The sequence below is a fragment of the Argiope bruennichi genome, chromosome 7 (genome assembly GCF_947563725.1).
Source record: "Argiope bruennichi chromosome 7, qqArgBrue1.1, whole genome shotgun sequence".
Taxonomy (NCBI): Eukaryota; Metazoa; Arthropoda; class Arachnida; order Araneae; family Araneidae; genus Argiope; species Argiope bruennichi.
In genome coordinates, this window is record NC_079157.1 from 108696 (window position 1) to 127028 (window position 18333).

The following is an 18333-nucleotide window of genomic DNA, read 5'->3' on the forward strand; positions in this document are numbered from 1 at the left end:
TTATTGTTAAGTTATTAAAGGAGTCAATGAAACTTGAAATTTTTCCTATAATTGATTAGAATGAATTTTTTTTTTTTTCTCAATTCCTTCTTCCCCCCCCCCCCCCCCTTCTTTTTCTTTTTTTTTTTCTTTCTTTCTTGTCACTAAAAAGAAGGACATTGTTCAAAAGATAATTTAAAAGATCAAATCATTCTTCTTCAATTAGGACACAATTTAAATTTCTTATCATCAAGAACAGCACTTTCTGAGAAATGAAAAGTTATTTTCTTTTTATTACACCCTACATTATTACTTTATTTTTAATTGCACCCCCCCCCCCCCTCCTTCTTTATGTGCTTCTAATAACATGAATATAAAATAATTATGTTTTAATAGCATTACAAACAAAACAGTGTTCAACAACATGTGTTGGCCCTGAAAAGGGCCTTTTTTTTTTTTTTTTTTTTTCAGTGCAAGGGATTCCAACTTTCGCTTAACCTCCGAAACCGTACAAGGTACGTCCTTGCCTCTTTAGTGCATACACAACATCCATAGCAGTGACAGTTTTCCTTTTAGCATGCTCGGTGTAAGTGACAGCATCTCGAATGACATTTTCCAAGAAAACTTTGAGCACACCTCGAGTCTCTTCGTAAATCAAACCTGAAATACGTTTGACTCCGCCACGTCTAGCTAAACGCCTGATTGCGGGTTTTGTAATACCCTGGATGTTATCACGAAGAACTTTACGATGCCTTTTGGCACCCCCCTTTCCAAGACCCTTGCCTCCTTTACCACGACCAGACATGACTTCTCAAATGAGCTAAAATGACTCGAATGGCCCGGGACGGCAAAGCGCCCTCATTATATAGTGATTTCACACACGCCCCTGCTCCGAAGAGTGAAACGCGATTGGTTACTTTCAGCTTCGCAGCAGTGTGTATAAAATGCAAGCGAGGTAGCGCGGGGGCATTTTAAATCCCCCTACGAGAACCTGCATTAATTGCAAACAAGAGGGACACACAGCGGCGTACAGAGGGTGCCCTGCCGCCCCTAAACTTAAAAGCAATAATTTCACAAATAAAACAAACCCAGCAAAACCTATCTTCACTAGATCAAACACTTCATACGCGCAAGCTTTAAATGGCAACACTGCCCAGCAGATGGCGCCACCCAAGCAGCCAGAGATAAACAACACAAACGTAAACATTGACTGCGGGGGAGCAAACATTGCAGAACTCCTCTCTGCAATCAATGAAATTAAACAACTATTCCAGGAATTACCTAACCTACTACAAGCTGTCCATGAAATGAGAAAAACAAAAGACCCTATGACCAAATTATTAATTTTAATTGAATCAATCAGCCAAGGTAAACACAGCGGCTAGGTTCATTTACTGCTAAAACTTTTTCCTTAGTTTACTGGAACGCAAATGGGATTAAACTCAGAATCAATGAGTTTAGACACTTTATCAATAAGTATAACCCTGATGCTATTTTAATTCAAGAAACTCACCTGAGACCAAATAACAAAATTTATCTGGCCAACTATAATATTTACTATAGCTATAGAGAAAACCAAGACATTGCACAAGCAAGTGGAGGTACAGCGATCGCTATTAGATCTACGATTCCCCACTACCACCTCATCCCACCGACTCTATATTATACCGAAGCCACAGTCGTTGTAGTAACTCCAAAAAACTCTGACCCCTTCACTCTTACTTCTATTTATATTCCCCCATCGTCGGATGAATTTTTGTTCACCTTCGACCTAGAAAATTTACTGCAGTGCAGCTCAAACCAAATCATCTGTGGAGACTACAATGCACATCACACCACCTGGAATTGTGCTTATAATACGAGGAGAGGGACCACATTAAAACACTTTGCTGATCAAATAGGAATGGAAATCATTTACCCACCAGAGCACACTAGAATTGGTCACAACTCAGCATCCACGATAGACTTAGCAATTGTCAAAGACTTCCTCTATCCTTACAAAATAGAAACACTAAACGAATTAAGCTCCGATCACAACCCAATAAAACTAGATTTCTTTTTTAAATATCAACTCCCAGATAATGGTTAAATTAAAACCAATTGGAAAAAATTCAAAACTGACCTTGCAAAAACTAATTTTAATTTCTATAACATTAATTGCCCGGACAAAATTGATAAATTAGTAGATGAAATTGAAAACATAATTAATACAACTATAAATAAAAGCTCTGCCCCCATAAAATATAAAAAGAATTTTATCCCCTATGAACTTAAAAACTTGATAACTGAAAGGAACAGATTAAGAAAAATATACCAAACCACAAGAGACCCTAATATTAAAAATTTATTAAATAAACTAAATAAAAACATACACAAAATGGATGCTGAATTTGAACAAAATAGGTTTCTGAACAAATTAATTAATATAGATGTAGAGAATGCAAACGTATGGGACTGTGCAAGACCCTTCAGGAAAAAGAAAATTGATATTCCCACACTTAAAGGACCGGCCAGTATTGCACAAAATGACAAAGAAAAAGCAAACTGCCTGGCTGACAGCCTGGAGACACAATTTACAATTAACAACATCAAAAATAAGGACATTGAGAACACTGTACAGAACACATTACAAGAATTTCACACCACACCAACACCAAGCTGTACAAAAGACAAACTACCATCATTAAACGAAATTATTCAACAAATACGTAAACTTAAAAATGGAAAAGCACCGGGAATAGATAAAATTAACAATATAATGATCAAAAAACTACCTCTTAATGTAATTATTATCCTCACAATTTTGATCAGAAAAATCATTGAAATTGGACATTTTCCCACACGTTGGAAAACTGCCACTGTGGTCCCTATTTTAAAACCTGGTAAAGACCCTACTAGCCCAGCTAGTTATCGTCCAATTTCACTACTCCCCACACTTAGCAAAATCACAGAAAGCATCATCCTAAAGAGATTAAATGAACATATTCAAGATAGTAACATCCTGTGCCCAGAACAATTTGGATTCAGACCAAAACTGTCAACAACACATCAATTAATCAGAGTTACTGAATACATAACAGAAGGCTTTATTAATAAACAAAAAACCGGAGCAATTTTTCTGGATATTCAAAAAGCCTTTGACAGAGTTTGGCAGGATGGATTAATACACAAATTAATTAAATATAACACACCCCCGTACCTGATAAAAATTCTAATCTCCTACCTACAAAACAGAAAATTCATCGTCAAAGTAAAAGATGAACACTCTGATGTTAAAAGTATAAATGCAGGAGTTCCACAAGGCTCTAAATTAGGACCGGTGCTTTTCACCTGTTACATAAACGACATCCCCAAACAATTCAACACGCTCCTTTGCTTATATGCCGATGACACAGCAATACTGGCCAAAAATAAAAATACCAACTACCTCACAATCGCGCTAAACAGGCATCTAAAGGCCATTTACGAATGGATGCAGATTTGGAAAATCGAAATAAACCCGAGCAAGACAGAAGCAGTACTGTTCCACAAAGGAAACAAGGAAGGAAAGTTCAAGCAAGTTGAGATTAACAAGCATAAAATTCCATGGTCTCAGGAGAGCAAATATCTAGGAGTAACACTTGATAGAAAATTAACGTTTAAACCCCACCTGAAAAATCTCAAAAACAAATTCCGAGGAGCAACGCGTAAGTTCTTCCCCCTTATTTCTCGGAATTCTAAATTAAATAGGGACACAAAAATGCTTATTTTTACTGCCTACTTGCGTCCAGTACTAACTTATGCATGTCCTGTATGGGGCTGCACTGCAAAATCCAACCTCAGAATAGTTGAAACCCAATACAATTTAACGATTAGAAAAATAGCTAACGCAAAATGGTATATGAGAAACACCGATATCAGGAAGGCACTGAATTATCCCTCCTTTAAGGAAGTAATTAAAAAACTCGCAACTAATCTCTTTAAATCACTCGATAATCATGAAAACGAAGAATTAAATAAACTCATCCCATATACTCCTGATCCCAAGTGTAAAAGACCCCGCAATATTCTGCTAATTTAACTCAAAATACACGTAATAACAAATACCTCCACCCCTCTGACCTAAATCTGTGTTTCTTGTATACCTGTTATCACAACAACCATTAAATAACTTTAATAGCAGGAACAATTTTATTCTCAATCTTGATAAAATAAATTTCACCCACGCAAGCAGCCAATGGGTAAGCTGAGCAGTTAACCACCCTAACCCCTTCCCCTCTCAACATCCGGAGGAGAAAGTTGGAACAGTCAAGAGTCTCTCGAAACTGACAATCTTAAAGGAGAGCTTCGGATTCGCCGGAATACCTCACCCACCCCTCCACGCCACACAGCAGACGTCCCTCATTGGTCGACAACTAATACTACTTATATCTCGGAGATTTCCCAGTCTAGGTCAGTCCAGCGCAAGCCAGGCTTCGTACAACATGCTATGTTGGAGGTAGCCCACACCGGGCGGGAACTCCTTCAATCATTGCTATCTATCTAAAGCGGGGGCATTTTCCATTCTCATTTCGACTTGACGATGCCTCCTCAAGCCTCTGGTAAAGCTGTTAAAAAGGCCGGAAAGGCCCAAAAGGCTGTTCGTGCCGGTGATAAGAAAAAACGCAAGAAGCGTAGGAAGGAATCTTTCGCTATTTACATCTACAAAGTTTTGAAACAGGTGCATCCTGATACCGGTATTTCCAGCAAAGCCATGTCAATCATGAACTCTTTCGTGAATGACATTTTCGAACGTATCGCAGCCGAATCTTCCCGATTAGCTCACTACAACAAGAGGAGCACAATTACCAGTCGGGAAATTCAAACAGCTGTGAGGCTTTTGTTGCCTGGTGAATTGGCCAAGCACGCAGTTTCCGAAGGAACCAAAGCTGTCACCAAGTACACTAGCTCCAAGTAGAAAAATGGAATCCCTCGTTTAAAAAAAAAAAAAAGGCCCTTTTAAGGGCCAACACATGTTGTAGAACACTGTTTTGTTTGCAAAGAACAATGTTTATCACAATAATATAAAAAAGAAATTGAAATTTCAAGTGTGTGTATACATAATCATATTAATAATTCACAATATACTTTGTGTAAAAAAAAAAAAAAGAGTAAGTGATTCATGGAAATTAAGAATAATAGTTTAAAACATGTGTAGAAAATGATAAAATTAATAAATAAATGGGTTATTAGATTTTTAACACTTACATGCATCTGTTAACTTTCAATTCATTTTATTTCCGTTTTTGTTTTGTTTTTAAATTCTTCACACTCTTTCTAATTCTGGAAAGGAAATAAGAAAAGGATTTTTAGTGAAAAATAATTTATAATAACATTCAATCACTATTGATGATACTTCATTACAATTTAGAATCACAGGTACAAAATAAATAAACACTTCGTGCAATAAAAACGTATTTTGTAGGGAAAATTAATAAAACACATCAAATAAATTAATAAAAAAATAATAACATTACATGCAAAAGGATCAAATCTGAATTTTTGAAAGTGAAATAAAATTAAAAAGATGCCAACAGCACGCGGTGTTCCCAGGTGGTCACCCTCCCAAGTACTGACCGCGCCCGATGCTGCTTAACTGCGGTGATCAGACGAGAACCGGTGCTTTCAGCATGGTATGGCCGTTGACATTCATCTGGTGAGAAAATACATTTCATGTCCGATCTTATATATACGATACTAATACTCTACAGGTGCGATAATGAACCTTTTCGTGGGGGGTCTTGCTAATGACGAGTGTCATTAGCGCAGATGGATGTCGCTAATGACAACCCTAATGACCCTTTAATGAGGGTCGTAAAAGGACCACCCTAATGACCCTTTAATGAGGGTCGTAAAAAACGACCATCACTGACCACACACGATGGCCAGGGGGGACAATGGGGATCGGATGACACCACCCACGGCGACAATTTCAATTGCCCACAAGCTGCAAGCGAATTGACACCGACAGCCAAAAAGAGACCGTGCATTCACGTTCATGTTACAATACTCTTATCAAGTTTTTTCTTTCTTTCTTTTCATTACGCACTCCTACAAGAAACGAACACGAGACACAGATCACACCCCACAAAATATAAGAAAAAAAACCCTCTATTAAAAAAAAAAAAAAAAAAAAAAAAAAAAGGTTCTTATAATAATAACTAACTCTCCTCTCAATTGAAATTATCACGCGATGAGTCGTTTTCACCTAGGAATTTGAAATGCTCAAAAAATTCCAATCCGAAGACAGAAGACACTTTATTAAAGGTCACTGTTTACTTATCATGTTTACATCGGCTGTCTGTTTATTTGATTTGTTTGCCTATAATTAAAACACGTGACAATAGGAAAGAAACGGCTCTCTTGAATGCCGAAGATGAGCGCTTTGCGTGCATTTTTGCGCAATTTCCTTGCTCTCCGATTGGCTGAAACCCGGTTTCGCGGTAGTACTATATAAAAGAGGGCGAAAAAGCGCCAGGCATTTCGCATTCTCTCTCTCCTGAACTGTAATCATGTCTGGTCGTGGCAAAGGCGGTAAAGTTAAGGGAAAGAGCAAGACTCGTTCTAGCCGAGCAGGGCTTCAATTCCCTGTCGGTCGTATCCATCGACTTCTCCGAAAAGGCAATTATGCAGAACGTGTTGGAGCTGGAGCACCCGTGTACCTGGCTGCCGTGTTAGAATACTTAGCTGCTGAAGTGTTGGAGTTGGCTGGTAATGCCGCCAGAGATAACAAGAAAACTAGGATCATTCCTAGACATCTCCAACTCGCCATCCGAAACGACGAGGAGTTGAACAAACTCCTTTCCGGAGTAACTATTGCTCAGGGTGGTGTATTGCCTAACATTCAAGCTGTCTTGCTCCCCAAGAAAACCGAAAAGAAAGCCTAAATTAAGACTTTACAAGTTAAAAAAAAAAAAAAAAAAAAAAAAAAAAAAGGCCCTTTTAAGGGCCAACAAATTATTAAGAATTAGCTACTGAACACTTGTAAAAATAATAAAAAAAGGGCAATATATTGAATTTTTTAAAAAAAAAGTTAGACATCGATTTTTTTTTTTTTTTTTTTTTTTTTTTAAATTTATGAGTATTACTTTTTAATTTATAAACTGAATGAATTTCCATAAGAATGCATTGTATGGAAGGGTTTCTATGACATGCACAGTTTAGTGTTACAAGAATTGGGCTGGGTAGTAATGAAACGAAACGTGTTTCTGCTTACACTAAAGAGAAACTGAAAGGGTCCCGGAATGTGGTGCCATCTAGCGATCATGCTAAGAATTCGAAACTGGAATGCATTTCGCTATTAGTAAACAAGAGGAGAGGGAGATGTATAAATTGATGAAATGGAAAGTTATTTGCTTTTTGAAACATGAACATTCAAACATGCTTGTGTAAGAAGAGATTTACATAAAAAAAGGTGAGTATTTCATGGGAAATTAATATTATAAATAAATACATAATTATTAACATATTAATTAGTACATGGTTGTGTGTGCTATGGTGTTTCTTGGCCCTGAGAAGGGCCGTTTTTTTTTTTTTCTTTTAAACAACTTTTTTTTTTTGGCTTAGGCACGTTCACCCCTAATTCGTCTAGCGAGCTGAATGTCCTTAGGCATGATAGTTACTCTCTTGGCGTGGATAGCGCACAAGTTAGTGTCTTCGAACAAGCCTACTAAATAAGCTTCGCTAGCTTCCTGGAGAGCCATAACAGCAGAACTCTGGAATCGGAGATCAGTTTTGAAGTCCTGAGCGATTTCTCGAACCAAACGCTGGAATGGCAATTTTCGGATCAAGAGTTCAGTGGATTTTTGATAACGACGGATTTCTCTCAAAGCAACAGTTCCGGGCCTGTAACGATGGGGCTTCTTAACACCTCCGGTGGCTGGGGCGCTCTTACGAGCGGCCTTAGTAGCCAGTTGTTTCCTGGGGGCTTTACCTCCAGTACTCTTACGGGCGGTCTGCTTGGTACGTGCCATGACTGACTATTCTCAAACGACTTTGAACAGAAAATGGGGCGCACAAAGATGACTTCGCTTAAATATGCTCCGAAACAGAAGGGGAAGGTGGGTGAGCGAGTCGAAACCGACCAATCGTAAAAGCGAAAAGGCGGGCGGGCGGATTCTTGGCGGTTTCGTTATTAAGAATATTTTTATATTACGTTTCAGACTCTCGACTGTCAAGATGTCCGAGGAAACAGCCGCTGCCCCTGCAACTCCAGCCACTGCCACGCCTAAGAAAAAGGCAAAAAGTGGCGCAACCAAATCGAAACCTAATCCTCCAACTCATCCCAAGGTTTCCGAAATGGTTGTGAAATCCATCACCACTCTGAAAGAGCGAGGTGGCTCTTCACTGCAAGCTATCAAAAAGCACATCAGCAGTCAGTACAAAGTCGACATCGACCGTTTGACTCCTTTCATCAAAAAATATTTGAAAAGCGCTGTCGCTGCTGGAACTCTGGTTCAAACCAAAGGAAAGGGAGCTAACGGTTCATTCAAGCTGAGTGCATCCGGTCAAAAAACCAAGGAGCCAAAGAAAATCGTGAAAAAGCCTAAAAAGGAAGGAGCTGCTTCTCCAAAGAAAGCAAAAGCCCCTGCTAAGAAAACGGCCAAGCCGAAGGAAAAAGCAGAGAAAAAGAAGAAGCCTGCTGCTGCTAAGAAAGCCACTGCTGGGGCTAAAAAAGTAGCCAAACCCAAATCTCCTAAGAAGGCAAAGGCTACAAAGCCAAAAGCTCCCAAGCCCAAGAAATTAAAAACACCCAAAAAAGCAGCTCCTAAAAAAACTTCCAAGAAGTAAATGGACTGAACAAAAAAATTTTTCGTTAAAAAAAAAAAACGGCCCTTCTTAGGGCCATAAAACAGGTGTAAAAAACACATGTGCCAAGCCAAAATTAATTTAATTTAATATATAATTCCCACAGTCATTTACTTAAACTTGATCAAGCCATTTTTTTTTTTTTTTTTTTTTTTTCATTAAAAGCCAAGAAAAACCATAGCACACACAATAATATGTTTTAAACACATTTAACAACTCAATATTTTTATGATACATGTTTAAGATGCAAACACTTCAAAATCATGTAAAGTGAATAGTGTGTAATGGGAATCAGAGACATGTGTTTATATTCTATTTCACACCGTGTATATAAATGAAAATATTAATTGAAAAAAAAAAAAATGCTTGTAATGAAATAATGTTTATACAATAATTGTGTCATACTGTTCAATTGAGTATTTTGTTTTACAAAAGAAACAGGTTATTATTCATGCAATAGTTGTACACACATATGCAGTCAAGTAATTCTTATTTGTGTATGTGTAAGCAGCACAAATAAAACAAAAATTCAATACATATTAAAAAAAAACATTGAAATGCAATAAATGAACATTCTTAATATTTAGCAAAAAACAAAAATTAAATCATTTATAAAATCAAATCTGCAAAATGATGATAACATTTAAAAACAATAAATAAGTGCACCATAATTATTGAAAATAAATTATTATTAAAAAAAGTCTGTCTATAAGTAATCAAATGAAAGCTTCTTATTGAGAGACAAGGCATGGGTGTCTTCACCAAATGACATTTCAAATCAATCACACTGATTAGTTAACCTCTAACCCTGATTTGCATGTTTATTTATGGTATAAGCACGTTACCATAGAAATGAATGCTTGACAACTGATTCTACGCATGTGCAATTCTCATATGTTGACATTTAGTTTCTGTTTCTTCTTAGTGTATAATTATTAATTCTGAACCCCTGCTTTCAGGAAAATTATTTTTGTTTTTTTCTTTGGGGGGGGGGGGGGGTAGAAGGATGTAAATTCTAGCAGAAAAGTATATTTTTATATCAAATATACAATGAAAATGGTTGTTACTTAAGAAAGTGACAGAGCCCATTTTTGCTTAAAATGTTGGCAAATTTTGCATGTACAGTCTTCTGTTTTGAAGATTTAATAAGTTTATATCTTTTAAAAAATAGTTGCTGGTCGTAGAGTATTGGGAAACAGAAATTTAAATACATCCTCCCACTCTCCAAACTTCCTTTTACATTTGATGCTTTGTGTTTTCAATATACATTCATTTTCATTAGAAACTCATTTTAGATCCTGTCCACTGATGTTTTAAATTGTTTTCTTCAGTTATTTCAAAGCAGTTATAGTTTATTTGCTTTAAATGTTAAGTTTATTATTCATTGAATTTTGTCATTTATGTCATAATGCTATGAACCATATCACCTTTTTTATTTATTGTTATTCTTTTTATTATTATTTTATTATTGTTAAGTTATTAAAGGAGTCAATGAAACTTGAAATTTTTCCTATAATTGATTAGAATGAATTTTTTTTTTTTTCTCAATTCCTTCTTCCCCCCCCCCCCCCCCTTCTTTTTCTTTTTTTTTTTCTTTCTTTCTTGTCACTAAAAAGAAGGACATTGTTCAAAAGATAATTTAAAAGATCAAATCATTCTTCTTCAATTAGGACACAATTTAAATTTCTTATCATCAAGAACAGCACTTTCTGAGAAATGAAAAGTTATTTTCTTTTTATTACACCCTACATTATTACTTTATTTTTAATTGCACCCCCCCCCCCCCTCCTTCTTTATGTGCTTCTAATAACATGAATATAAAATAATTATGTTTTAATAGCATTACAAACAAAACAGTGTTCAACAACATGTGTTGGCCCTGAAAAGGGCCTTTTTTTTTTTTTTTTTTTTTCAGTGCAAGGGATTCCAACTTTCGCTTAACCTCCGAAACCGTACAAGGTACGTCCTTGCCTCTTTAGTGCATACACAACATCCATAGCAGTGACAGTTTTCCTTTTAGCATGCTCGGTGTAAGTGACAGCATCTCGAATGACATTTTCCAAGAAAACTTTGAGCACACCTCGAGTCTCTTCGTAAATCAAACCTGAAATACGTTTGACTCCGCCACGTCTAGCTAAACGCCTGATTGCGGGTTTTGTAATACCCTGGATGTTATCACGAAGAACTTTACGATGCCTTTTGGCACCCCCCTTTCCAAGACCCTTGCCTCCTTTACCACGACCAGACATGACTTCTCAAATGAGCTAAAATGACTCGAATGGCCCGGGACGGCAAAGCGCCCTCATTATATAGTGATTTCACACACGCCCCTGCTCCGAAGAGTGAAACGCGATTGGTTACTTTCAGCTTCGCAGCAGTGTGTATAAAATGCAAGCGAGGTAGCGCGGGGGCATTTTCAGACTGCTTAATCAATAGAAATAAAATGACAAAAGGGAAATTGCTAGAGGAGTATAAGGAAAAACAAGGGGAAAATTTTAAGAGCCCTCAAAAGAGGAAAACTGCTAGGCAACCAGTAAATAGCCCAAAAAATAGCCCTGAAAAAATCACCACAAATAATAGATTTGATGCACTGAATAGTGTTGATACTGATAATCAGGAAGAAACTAATGAAAAAATACCACCTATCATGCTTAAATATGTCAAGGACTTTAATAAAGTATTAGAGCAAATTAACCTTAAATTTGGAACGACAAACAACATCCTTGGTAATGGGTTCATAAAAATATTCACAAATGACATAAACACATATAAGAAAATTGTCGAACACTGCAGGGAAATGGGCCACGAATTTTACGTAATTAGACCAAAAAATCAAAGGCCAGTCAAAGTAGTGTTTAAAGGGCTGCCAATAGACTATATGGTTGATATTTTGGAGGCAGAATTAACCAGAAGAGGTTTTTCGGTAAATAAGATTATCAGACTGACCCAAATCAGAACCAAGAACCCGCTACCTTTCTTAATGGTTGAACTAAACAGGAATAACATAGTAGATCAAATTTACAAAGTAGACAGCATTGACTATCTTAAAGTCACTGTCGAGCAATACAGAGGGAGATACCAGACAATCCAATGCTTTAATTGCAATAATTTCGGACACCGAGCAGAAAATTGCGGGATGAAACCCAGGTGTATAAAATGCAACAAACAACATCAGACCAGGGAATGCGAAATAAAAGAGAAGCATCCAAATCCTAAATGCATTAATTGCGAGCAGGTAGGACACGTCGCGGCATATCGAGGATGTCCCAAATTCCCCAAACCCATAAATAATAACTATATAAACAGAACTCCACAAATAATCAAGCCCTCATACACAAAAACAAACATCTCATATGCGCAAGCTTTGAACGGCAACTCAGCTCAACAGATGGCGCCACCACAGCAACCTAATGTAAACACTCAAAACATAAACAACGACTGCGGGGGTGGAAACATCACAGAACTCCTCAGTGCCATCACAGAAATAAGGAAACTATTTGAGGAAATTCCGAACCTTCTCCATGCAGTAAATGAAATGAGAAAAGCTAACGACCCAATGACAAAATTACTAATTTTAGTGGAGACAATTAGCCAAGGCAAACCGACTGGCTAGAATAATTTATAGCTAGATCTCTATCTCTAGTGTACTGGAACGCAAATGGGATTAAACTCAGAATTAATGAGTTTAAACACTTTATTAATAAGTATAACCCTGATGCTATACTCTTACAAGAGACGCACCTGAGACCAAATGAAAAAATTTATATTGCAAATTACAATGTGTATTATAGCTATCGTGAAAACCAGGATGTAGCGAGAGCAAGTGGAGGTACGGCAATCGCTATTAAATCATCAATCCCTCACCATCTTCTAATACCACCGACGCTTTATCATACTGAGGCAACTGTAGTCGTAGTTACCCCTAAAAATTCTGATCCCTTCACATTAACGTCTCTTTACATTCCCCCATCGTCGGATGAATTATTGTTCACCTTCGACCTTGAAAATTTACTGCAGTGCAGCTCTAATCAAATAATATGTGGGGATTACAACGCGCACCACAATGCATGGAATTGCAAAAATATCAACACAAGAGGAAATACTCTAAAACGTTTTACAAATCAAACAGGTATGGAAATTATCTATCCCTCAGAGCCCACTAGAATCGGACAAAATTCAGCAACCACTATAGACCTAGCATTAGTTAAAGATTTTCTATATCCCTATAATATAACATCCCTCAATGAACTTAGCTCTGACCACAACCCAGTTAAATTAGAATTTTTCTTTAAATATCAACTCCCTGACAATAGTAAAGTTAAAATTAATTGGAAAAACTTTAAAAATGACCTTACCAAAACAAACTTTAATTTTTATAACATTAACAGCCCAGACAAAATAGACAACCTTGTGGATGAGATAGAATCCAAAATTAATCTAACTAAAAATAAAAACTCTATCCCTATAAAACCTAACAAAAATTACATCCCCTATGAACTTAAAAATTTAATTTCTCAAAGGAATAAAATCAGAAAAATGTATCAACTTACTAGGGACCCAAGCATTAAAACTATTTTAAATAAATTAAATAAAAATATACATAAGTTGGATGAAGAGATAGAACAAAACAAATTCGTGAAAAAATTAATAAATATTAATATTGAAAATGAAAACATATGGGATGTTGCAAGACCATTCAAGAAAAAGAAAGTTGAAATTCCAGCACTAAAAGGACAGGCCAGTATTGCACAAACTGACATTGACAAAGCAAACTGCCTGGCTGACAGCCTTGAGACACAATTTACACTCAATGACATTAAAAATAATGAAGTCGAGGACACGGTTAAGTACACACTAGCAAGATTTCACACCACACCAACACCCAAGTGTAATAAAGACCAACTACCAACAACAAATGAAATAATTCAACAAATAAACAAACTTAAAAATGGAAAAGCACCTGGAATAGACAAAATTAATAACCTAATGATCAAAAAACTACCTCTAAATGTAATCTTAATTCTTACAATTCTGGTTAGAAAAATTATAGAAATTGGACATTTTCCCACACGTTGGAAAACTGCCACTGTGGTCCCCATATTAAAACCAGGAAAAGACCCTACTAGCCCTGCTAGTTATCGTCCAATTTCTTTACTCCCTACCCTCAGTAAAATAACAGAAAGTGTCATATTAAAGAGATTAAACACACACCTACAAGATAGTAACATCCTGTGCCCAGAACAATTTGGATTCAGACCAAAACTGTCAACTACCCATCAACTAATTAGAGTCACAGAATATATAACAGAAGGCTTCCAGAACAAACAAAAAACTGGAGCAATTTTTCTTGATATACAAAAAGCCTTTGACAGAGTTTGGCAGGATGGATTAATACACAAATTAATTAATTACAATACACCCCCGTACCTGACTAAAATTTTAATATCATATCTCCAAGATAGAAAATTCCTAGTAAAGGTCAAAGATGAATACTCAGATATTAAAAGAATTAAAGCAGGTGTACCACAAGGATCTAAACTAGGACCGGTGCTTTTCACATGTTATATCAATGACATCCCCAAACAATTCAACACACTTCTTTGCTTATATGCCGATGACACAGCAATACTGGCCAAAAATAGAAACGTCAATTATCTTAGAATAGCTCTAAATAGGCATCTAAAAGCCATACATGAATGGATGACTCTGTGGAAAATAGAAATTAATCCAGGAAAAACTGAAGCTGTTCTCTTCCATAGAGGATACAATGTTGGAAAATATGAACAAACTGAAATAAACAACCACAAAATCCCATGGTCTCAGGAGAGCAAATATTTAGGAGTCACATTGGACAGAAAATTAACTTTTAAATCCCACTTAACCAAGCTCAGAAATAAATTCCGAGGAGCAACGCGTAAATTTTTCCCACTAATTTCTCGGAATTCTAAAATGGATAGGGATGCAAAAATGCTTATTTTTACTGCCTACTTGCGTCCAGTACTAACCTATGCATGTCCCATATGGGGCTGCGCTGCAAAGACAAACCTAAAAACGATAGAAACTCAATACAACCTAACGATCAGAAAAATAGCAAACGCGAAATGGTATATGAGAAACACCGACATCAGGAAGGCACTAAATTATCCCTCCCTTAGAGAAGTAATTAAAAAGCTTGCAACTAATTTTTTCAAATCCCTAGATGAACATGAAAATGAAGAACTAAATAAATTAACACCATACACCCCTAACCTTAAAAATAGAAGACCCCGAAATGTATTATTAATTTAAAACACCTCTAAGAAATCATTAAAAAATAACCCCCCACACCGACCTATTTCTGTGTTTCCTGTATACCTTACATCTCCATTTTAACCCATTAATAATCATTCAGATAAGAATACACTAAACTTAAGTACATCTAAAAACATTGAGCAAGCAGTCAAAGGGAAAGTAGACCAGTTGAGCACCCTTCACCCTCACAATATCTTGAGGAAGTACCCGAAACGGAAAAAACTAAGCTGTTCTGGAACGCCTGAAAGGAGAGCTCTGGATTCGCCAGCTTACAGCACCCTCACCCACACGCCTCTTACGAGTCGACTCTGATTGGTCGTTGGTACATCGTATATATACCCACGAGTAGTTCCAGTCATGTCAAACTAGTCTACGCCAGGGTCCAGTTAACATCACCAAGTTGGAGGTAGCCCATCTCGGGCGGGAACTCCGTAAATCGAAGTCATTTTTCGCGGGGGCATTTTCCATTCTCATTTCGACTTGACGATGCCTCCTCAAGCCTCTGGTAAAGCTGTTAAAAAGGCCGGAAAGGCCCAAAAGGCTGTTCGTGCCGGTGATAAGAAAAAACGCAAGAAGCGTAGGAAGGAATCTTTCGCTATTTACATCTACAAAGTTTTGAAACAGGTGCATCCTGATACCGGTATTTCCAGCAAAGCCATGTCAATCATGAACTCTTTCGTGAATGACATTTTCGAACGTATCGCAGCCGAATCTTCCCGATTAGCTCACTACAACAAGAGGAGCACAATTACCAGTCGGGAAATTCAAACAGCTGTGAGGCTTTTGTTGCCTGGTGAATTGGCCAAGCACGCAGTTTCCGAAGGAACCAAAGCTGTCACCAAGTACACTAGCTCCAAGTAGAAAAATGGAATCCCTCGTTTAAAAAAAAAAAAAAGGCCCTTTTAAGGGCCAACACATGTTGTAGAACACTGTTTTGTTTGCAAAGAACAATGTTTATCACAATAATATAAAAAAGAAATTGAAATTTCAAGTGTGTGTATACATAATCATATTAATAATTCACAATATACTTTGTGTAAAAAAAAAAAAAAGAGTAAGTGATTCATGGAAATTAAGAATAATAGTTTAAAACATGTGTAGAAAATGATAAAATTAATAAATAAATGGGTTATTAGATTTTTAACACTTACATGCATCTGTTAACTTTCAATTCATTTTATTTCCGTTTTTGTTTTGTTTTTAAATTCTTCACACTCTTTCTAATTCTGGAAAGGAAATAAGAAAAGGATTTTTAGTGAAAAATAATTTATAATAACATTCAATCACTATTGATGATACTTCATTACAATTTAGAATCACAGGTACAAAATAAATAAACACTTCGTGCAATAAAAACGTATTTTGTAGGGAAAATTAATAAAACACATCAAATAAATTAATAAAAAAATAATAACATTACATGCAAAAGGATCAAATCTGAATTTTTGAAAGTGAAATAAAATTAAAAAGATGCCAACAGCACGCGGTGTTCCCAGGTGGTCACCCTCCCAAGTACTGACCGCGCCCGATGCTGCTTAACTGCGGTGATCAGACGAGAACCGGTGCTTTCAGCATGGTATGGCCGTTGACATTCATCTGGTGAGAAAATACATTTCATGTCCGATCTTATATATACGATACTAATACTCTACAGGTGCGATAATGAACCTTTTCGTGGGGGGTCTTGCTAATGACGAGTGTCATTAGCGCAGATGGATGTCGCTAATGACAACCCTAATGACCCTTTAATGAGGGTCGTAAAAGGACCACCCTAATGACCCTTTAATGAGGGTCGTAAAAAACGACCATCACTGACCACACACGATGGCCAGGGGGGACAATGGGGATCGGATGACACCACCCACGGCGACAATTTCAATTGCCCACAAGCTGCAAGCGAATTGACACCGACAGCCAAAAAGAGACCGTGCATTCACGTTCATGTTACAATACTCTTATCAAGTTTTTTCTTTCTTTCTTTTCATTACGCACTCCTACAAGAAACGAACACGAGACACAGATCACACCCCACAAAATATAAGAAAAAAAACCCTCTATTAAAAAAAAAAAAAAAAAAAAAAAAAAAAGGTTCTTATAATAATAACTAACTCTCCTCTCAATTGAAATTATCACGCGATGAGTCGTTTTCACCTAGGAATTTGAAATGCTCAAAAAATTCCAATCCGAAGACAGAAGACACTTTATTAAAGGTCACTGTTTACTTATCATGTTTACATCGGCTGTCTGTTTATTTGATTTGTTTGCCTATAATTAAAACACGTGACAATAGGAAAGAAACGGCTCTCTTGAATGCCGAAGATGAGCGCTTTGCGTGCATTTTTGCGCAATTTCCTTGCTCTCCGATTGGCTGAAACCCGGTTTCGCGGTAGTACTATATAAAAGAGGGCGAAAAAGCGCCAGGCATTTCGCATTCTCTCTCTCCTGAACTGTAATCATGTCTGGTCGTGGCAAAGGCGGTAAAGTTAAGGGAAAGAGCAAGACTCGTTCTAGCCGAGCAGGGCTTCAATTCCCTGTCGGTCGTATCCATCGACTTCTCCGAAAAGGCAATTATGCAGAACGTGTTGGAGCTGGAGCACCCGTGTACCTGGCTGCCGTGTTAGAATACTTAGCTGCTGAAGTGTTGGAGTTGGCTGGTAATGCCGCCAGAGATAACAAGAAAACTAGGATCATTCCTAGACATCTCCAACTCGCCATCCGAAACGACGAGGAGTTGAACAAACTCCTTTCCGGAGTAACTATTGCTCAGGGTGGTGTATTGCCTAACATTCAAGCTGTCTTGCTCCCCAAGAAAACCGAAAAGAAAGCCTAAATTAAGACTTTACAAGTTAAAAAAAAAAAAAAAAAAAAAAAAAAAAAAGGCCCTTTTAAGGGCCAACAAATTATTAAGAATTAGCTACTGAACACTTGTAAAAATAATAAAAAAAGGGCAATATATTGAATTTTTTAAAAAAAAAGTTAGACATCGATTTTTTTTTTTTTTTTTTTTTTTTTTTAAATTTATGAGTATTACTTTTTAATTTATAAACTGAATGAATTTCCATAAGAATGCATTGTATGGAAGGGTTTCTATGACATGCACAGTTTAGTGTTACAAGAATTGGGCTGGGTAGTAATGAAACGAAACGTGTTTCTGCTTACACTAAAGAGAAACTGAAAGGGTCCCGGAATGTGGTGCCATCTAGCGATCATGCTAAGAATTCGAAACTGGAATGCATT

General features: G+C 36.8%; 6 protein-coding genes and 2 non-coding genes across 8 annotated transcripts; 5 read left to right on the top strand and 3 right to left on the bottom strand.

Annotated features, from left to right (window-relative positions):
• Positions 1-444: 444 nt before the first annotated feature.
• On the bottom strand, positions 445-11099 carry LOC129974918 (uncharacterized). The gene is given in 3 exon segments (XM_056087708.1): positions 445-786; positions 7568-7990; positions 10757-11099. Coding segments are annotated over 3 exon segments (1035 nt in total). The 5' UTR covers positions 11055-11099; the 3' UTR covers positions 445-472.
• On the top strand, positions 4523-4943 carry LOC129974896 (histone H2B). The gene has a single exon (XM_056087673.1). It carries the CDS (start codon positions 4541-4543, stop codon positions 4913-4915), a length of 375 nt encoding a protein of 124 aa, XP_055943648.1. The 5' UTR covers positions 4523-4540; the 3' UTR covers positions 4916-4943.
• LOC129976770 (5S ribosomal RNA) lies at positions 5526-5644 on the bottom strand. Its single transcript, XR_008785193.1, has one exon. It is a non-coding gene; the product is annotated as a 5S ribosomal RNA (ribosomal RNA).
• Positions 6464-6908, top strand: LOC129974895 (histone H2A). Its single transcript, XM_056087672.1, has one exon. It carries the CDS (start codon positions 6510-6512, stop codon positions 6882-6884), a length of 375 nt encoding a protein of 124 aa, XP_055943647.1. The 5' UTR covers positions 6464-6509; the 3' UTR covers positions 6885-6908.
• LOC129974894 (histone H1C-like) lies at positions 8014-8804 on the top strand. The gene has a single exon (XM_056087671.1). The coding sequence runs from the start codon at positions 8035-8037 to the stop codon at positions 8785-8787; it is 753 nt and encodes a 250-aa protein (XP_055943646.1). The 5' UTR covers positions 8014-8034; the 3' UTR covers positions 8788-8804.
• Positions 11100-15564: 4465 nt separating the features above from the next.
• Positions 15565-15985, top strand: LOC129975126 (histone H2B). The gene has a single exon (XM_056088071.1). It carries the CDS (start codon positions 15583-15585, stop codon positions 15955-15957), a length of 375 nt encoding a protein of 124 aa, XP_055944046.1. The 5' UTR covers positions 15565-15582; the 3' UTR covers positions 15958-15985.
• Positions 15986-16567: 582 nt separating this feature from the next.
• LOC129976771 (5S ribosomal RNA) lies at positions 16568-16686 on the bottom strand. Its single transcript, XR_008785194.1, has one exon. It is a non-coding gene; the product is annotated as a 5S ribosomal RNA (ribosomal RNA).
• An 819-nt stretch (positions 16687-17505) lies between these two features.
• On the top strand, positions 17506-17950 carry LOC129975122 (histone H2A). The gene has a single exon (XM_056088067.1). It carries the CDS (start codon positions 17552-17554, stop codon positions 17924-17926), a length of 375 nt encoding a protein of 124 aa, XP_055944042.1. The 5' UTR covers positions 17506-17551; the 3' UTR covers positions 17927-17950.
• The last annotated feature ends 383 nt before the right edge of the window (positions 17951-18333 follow it).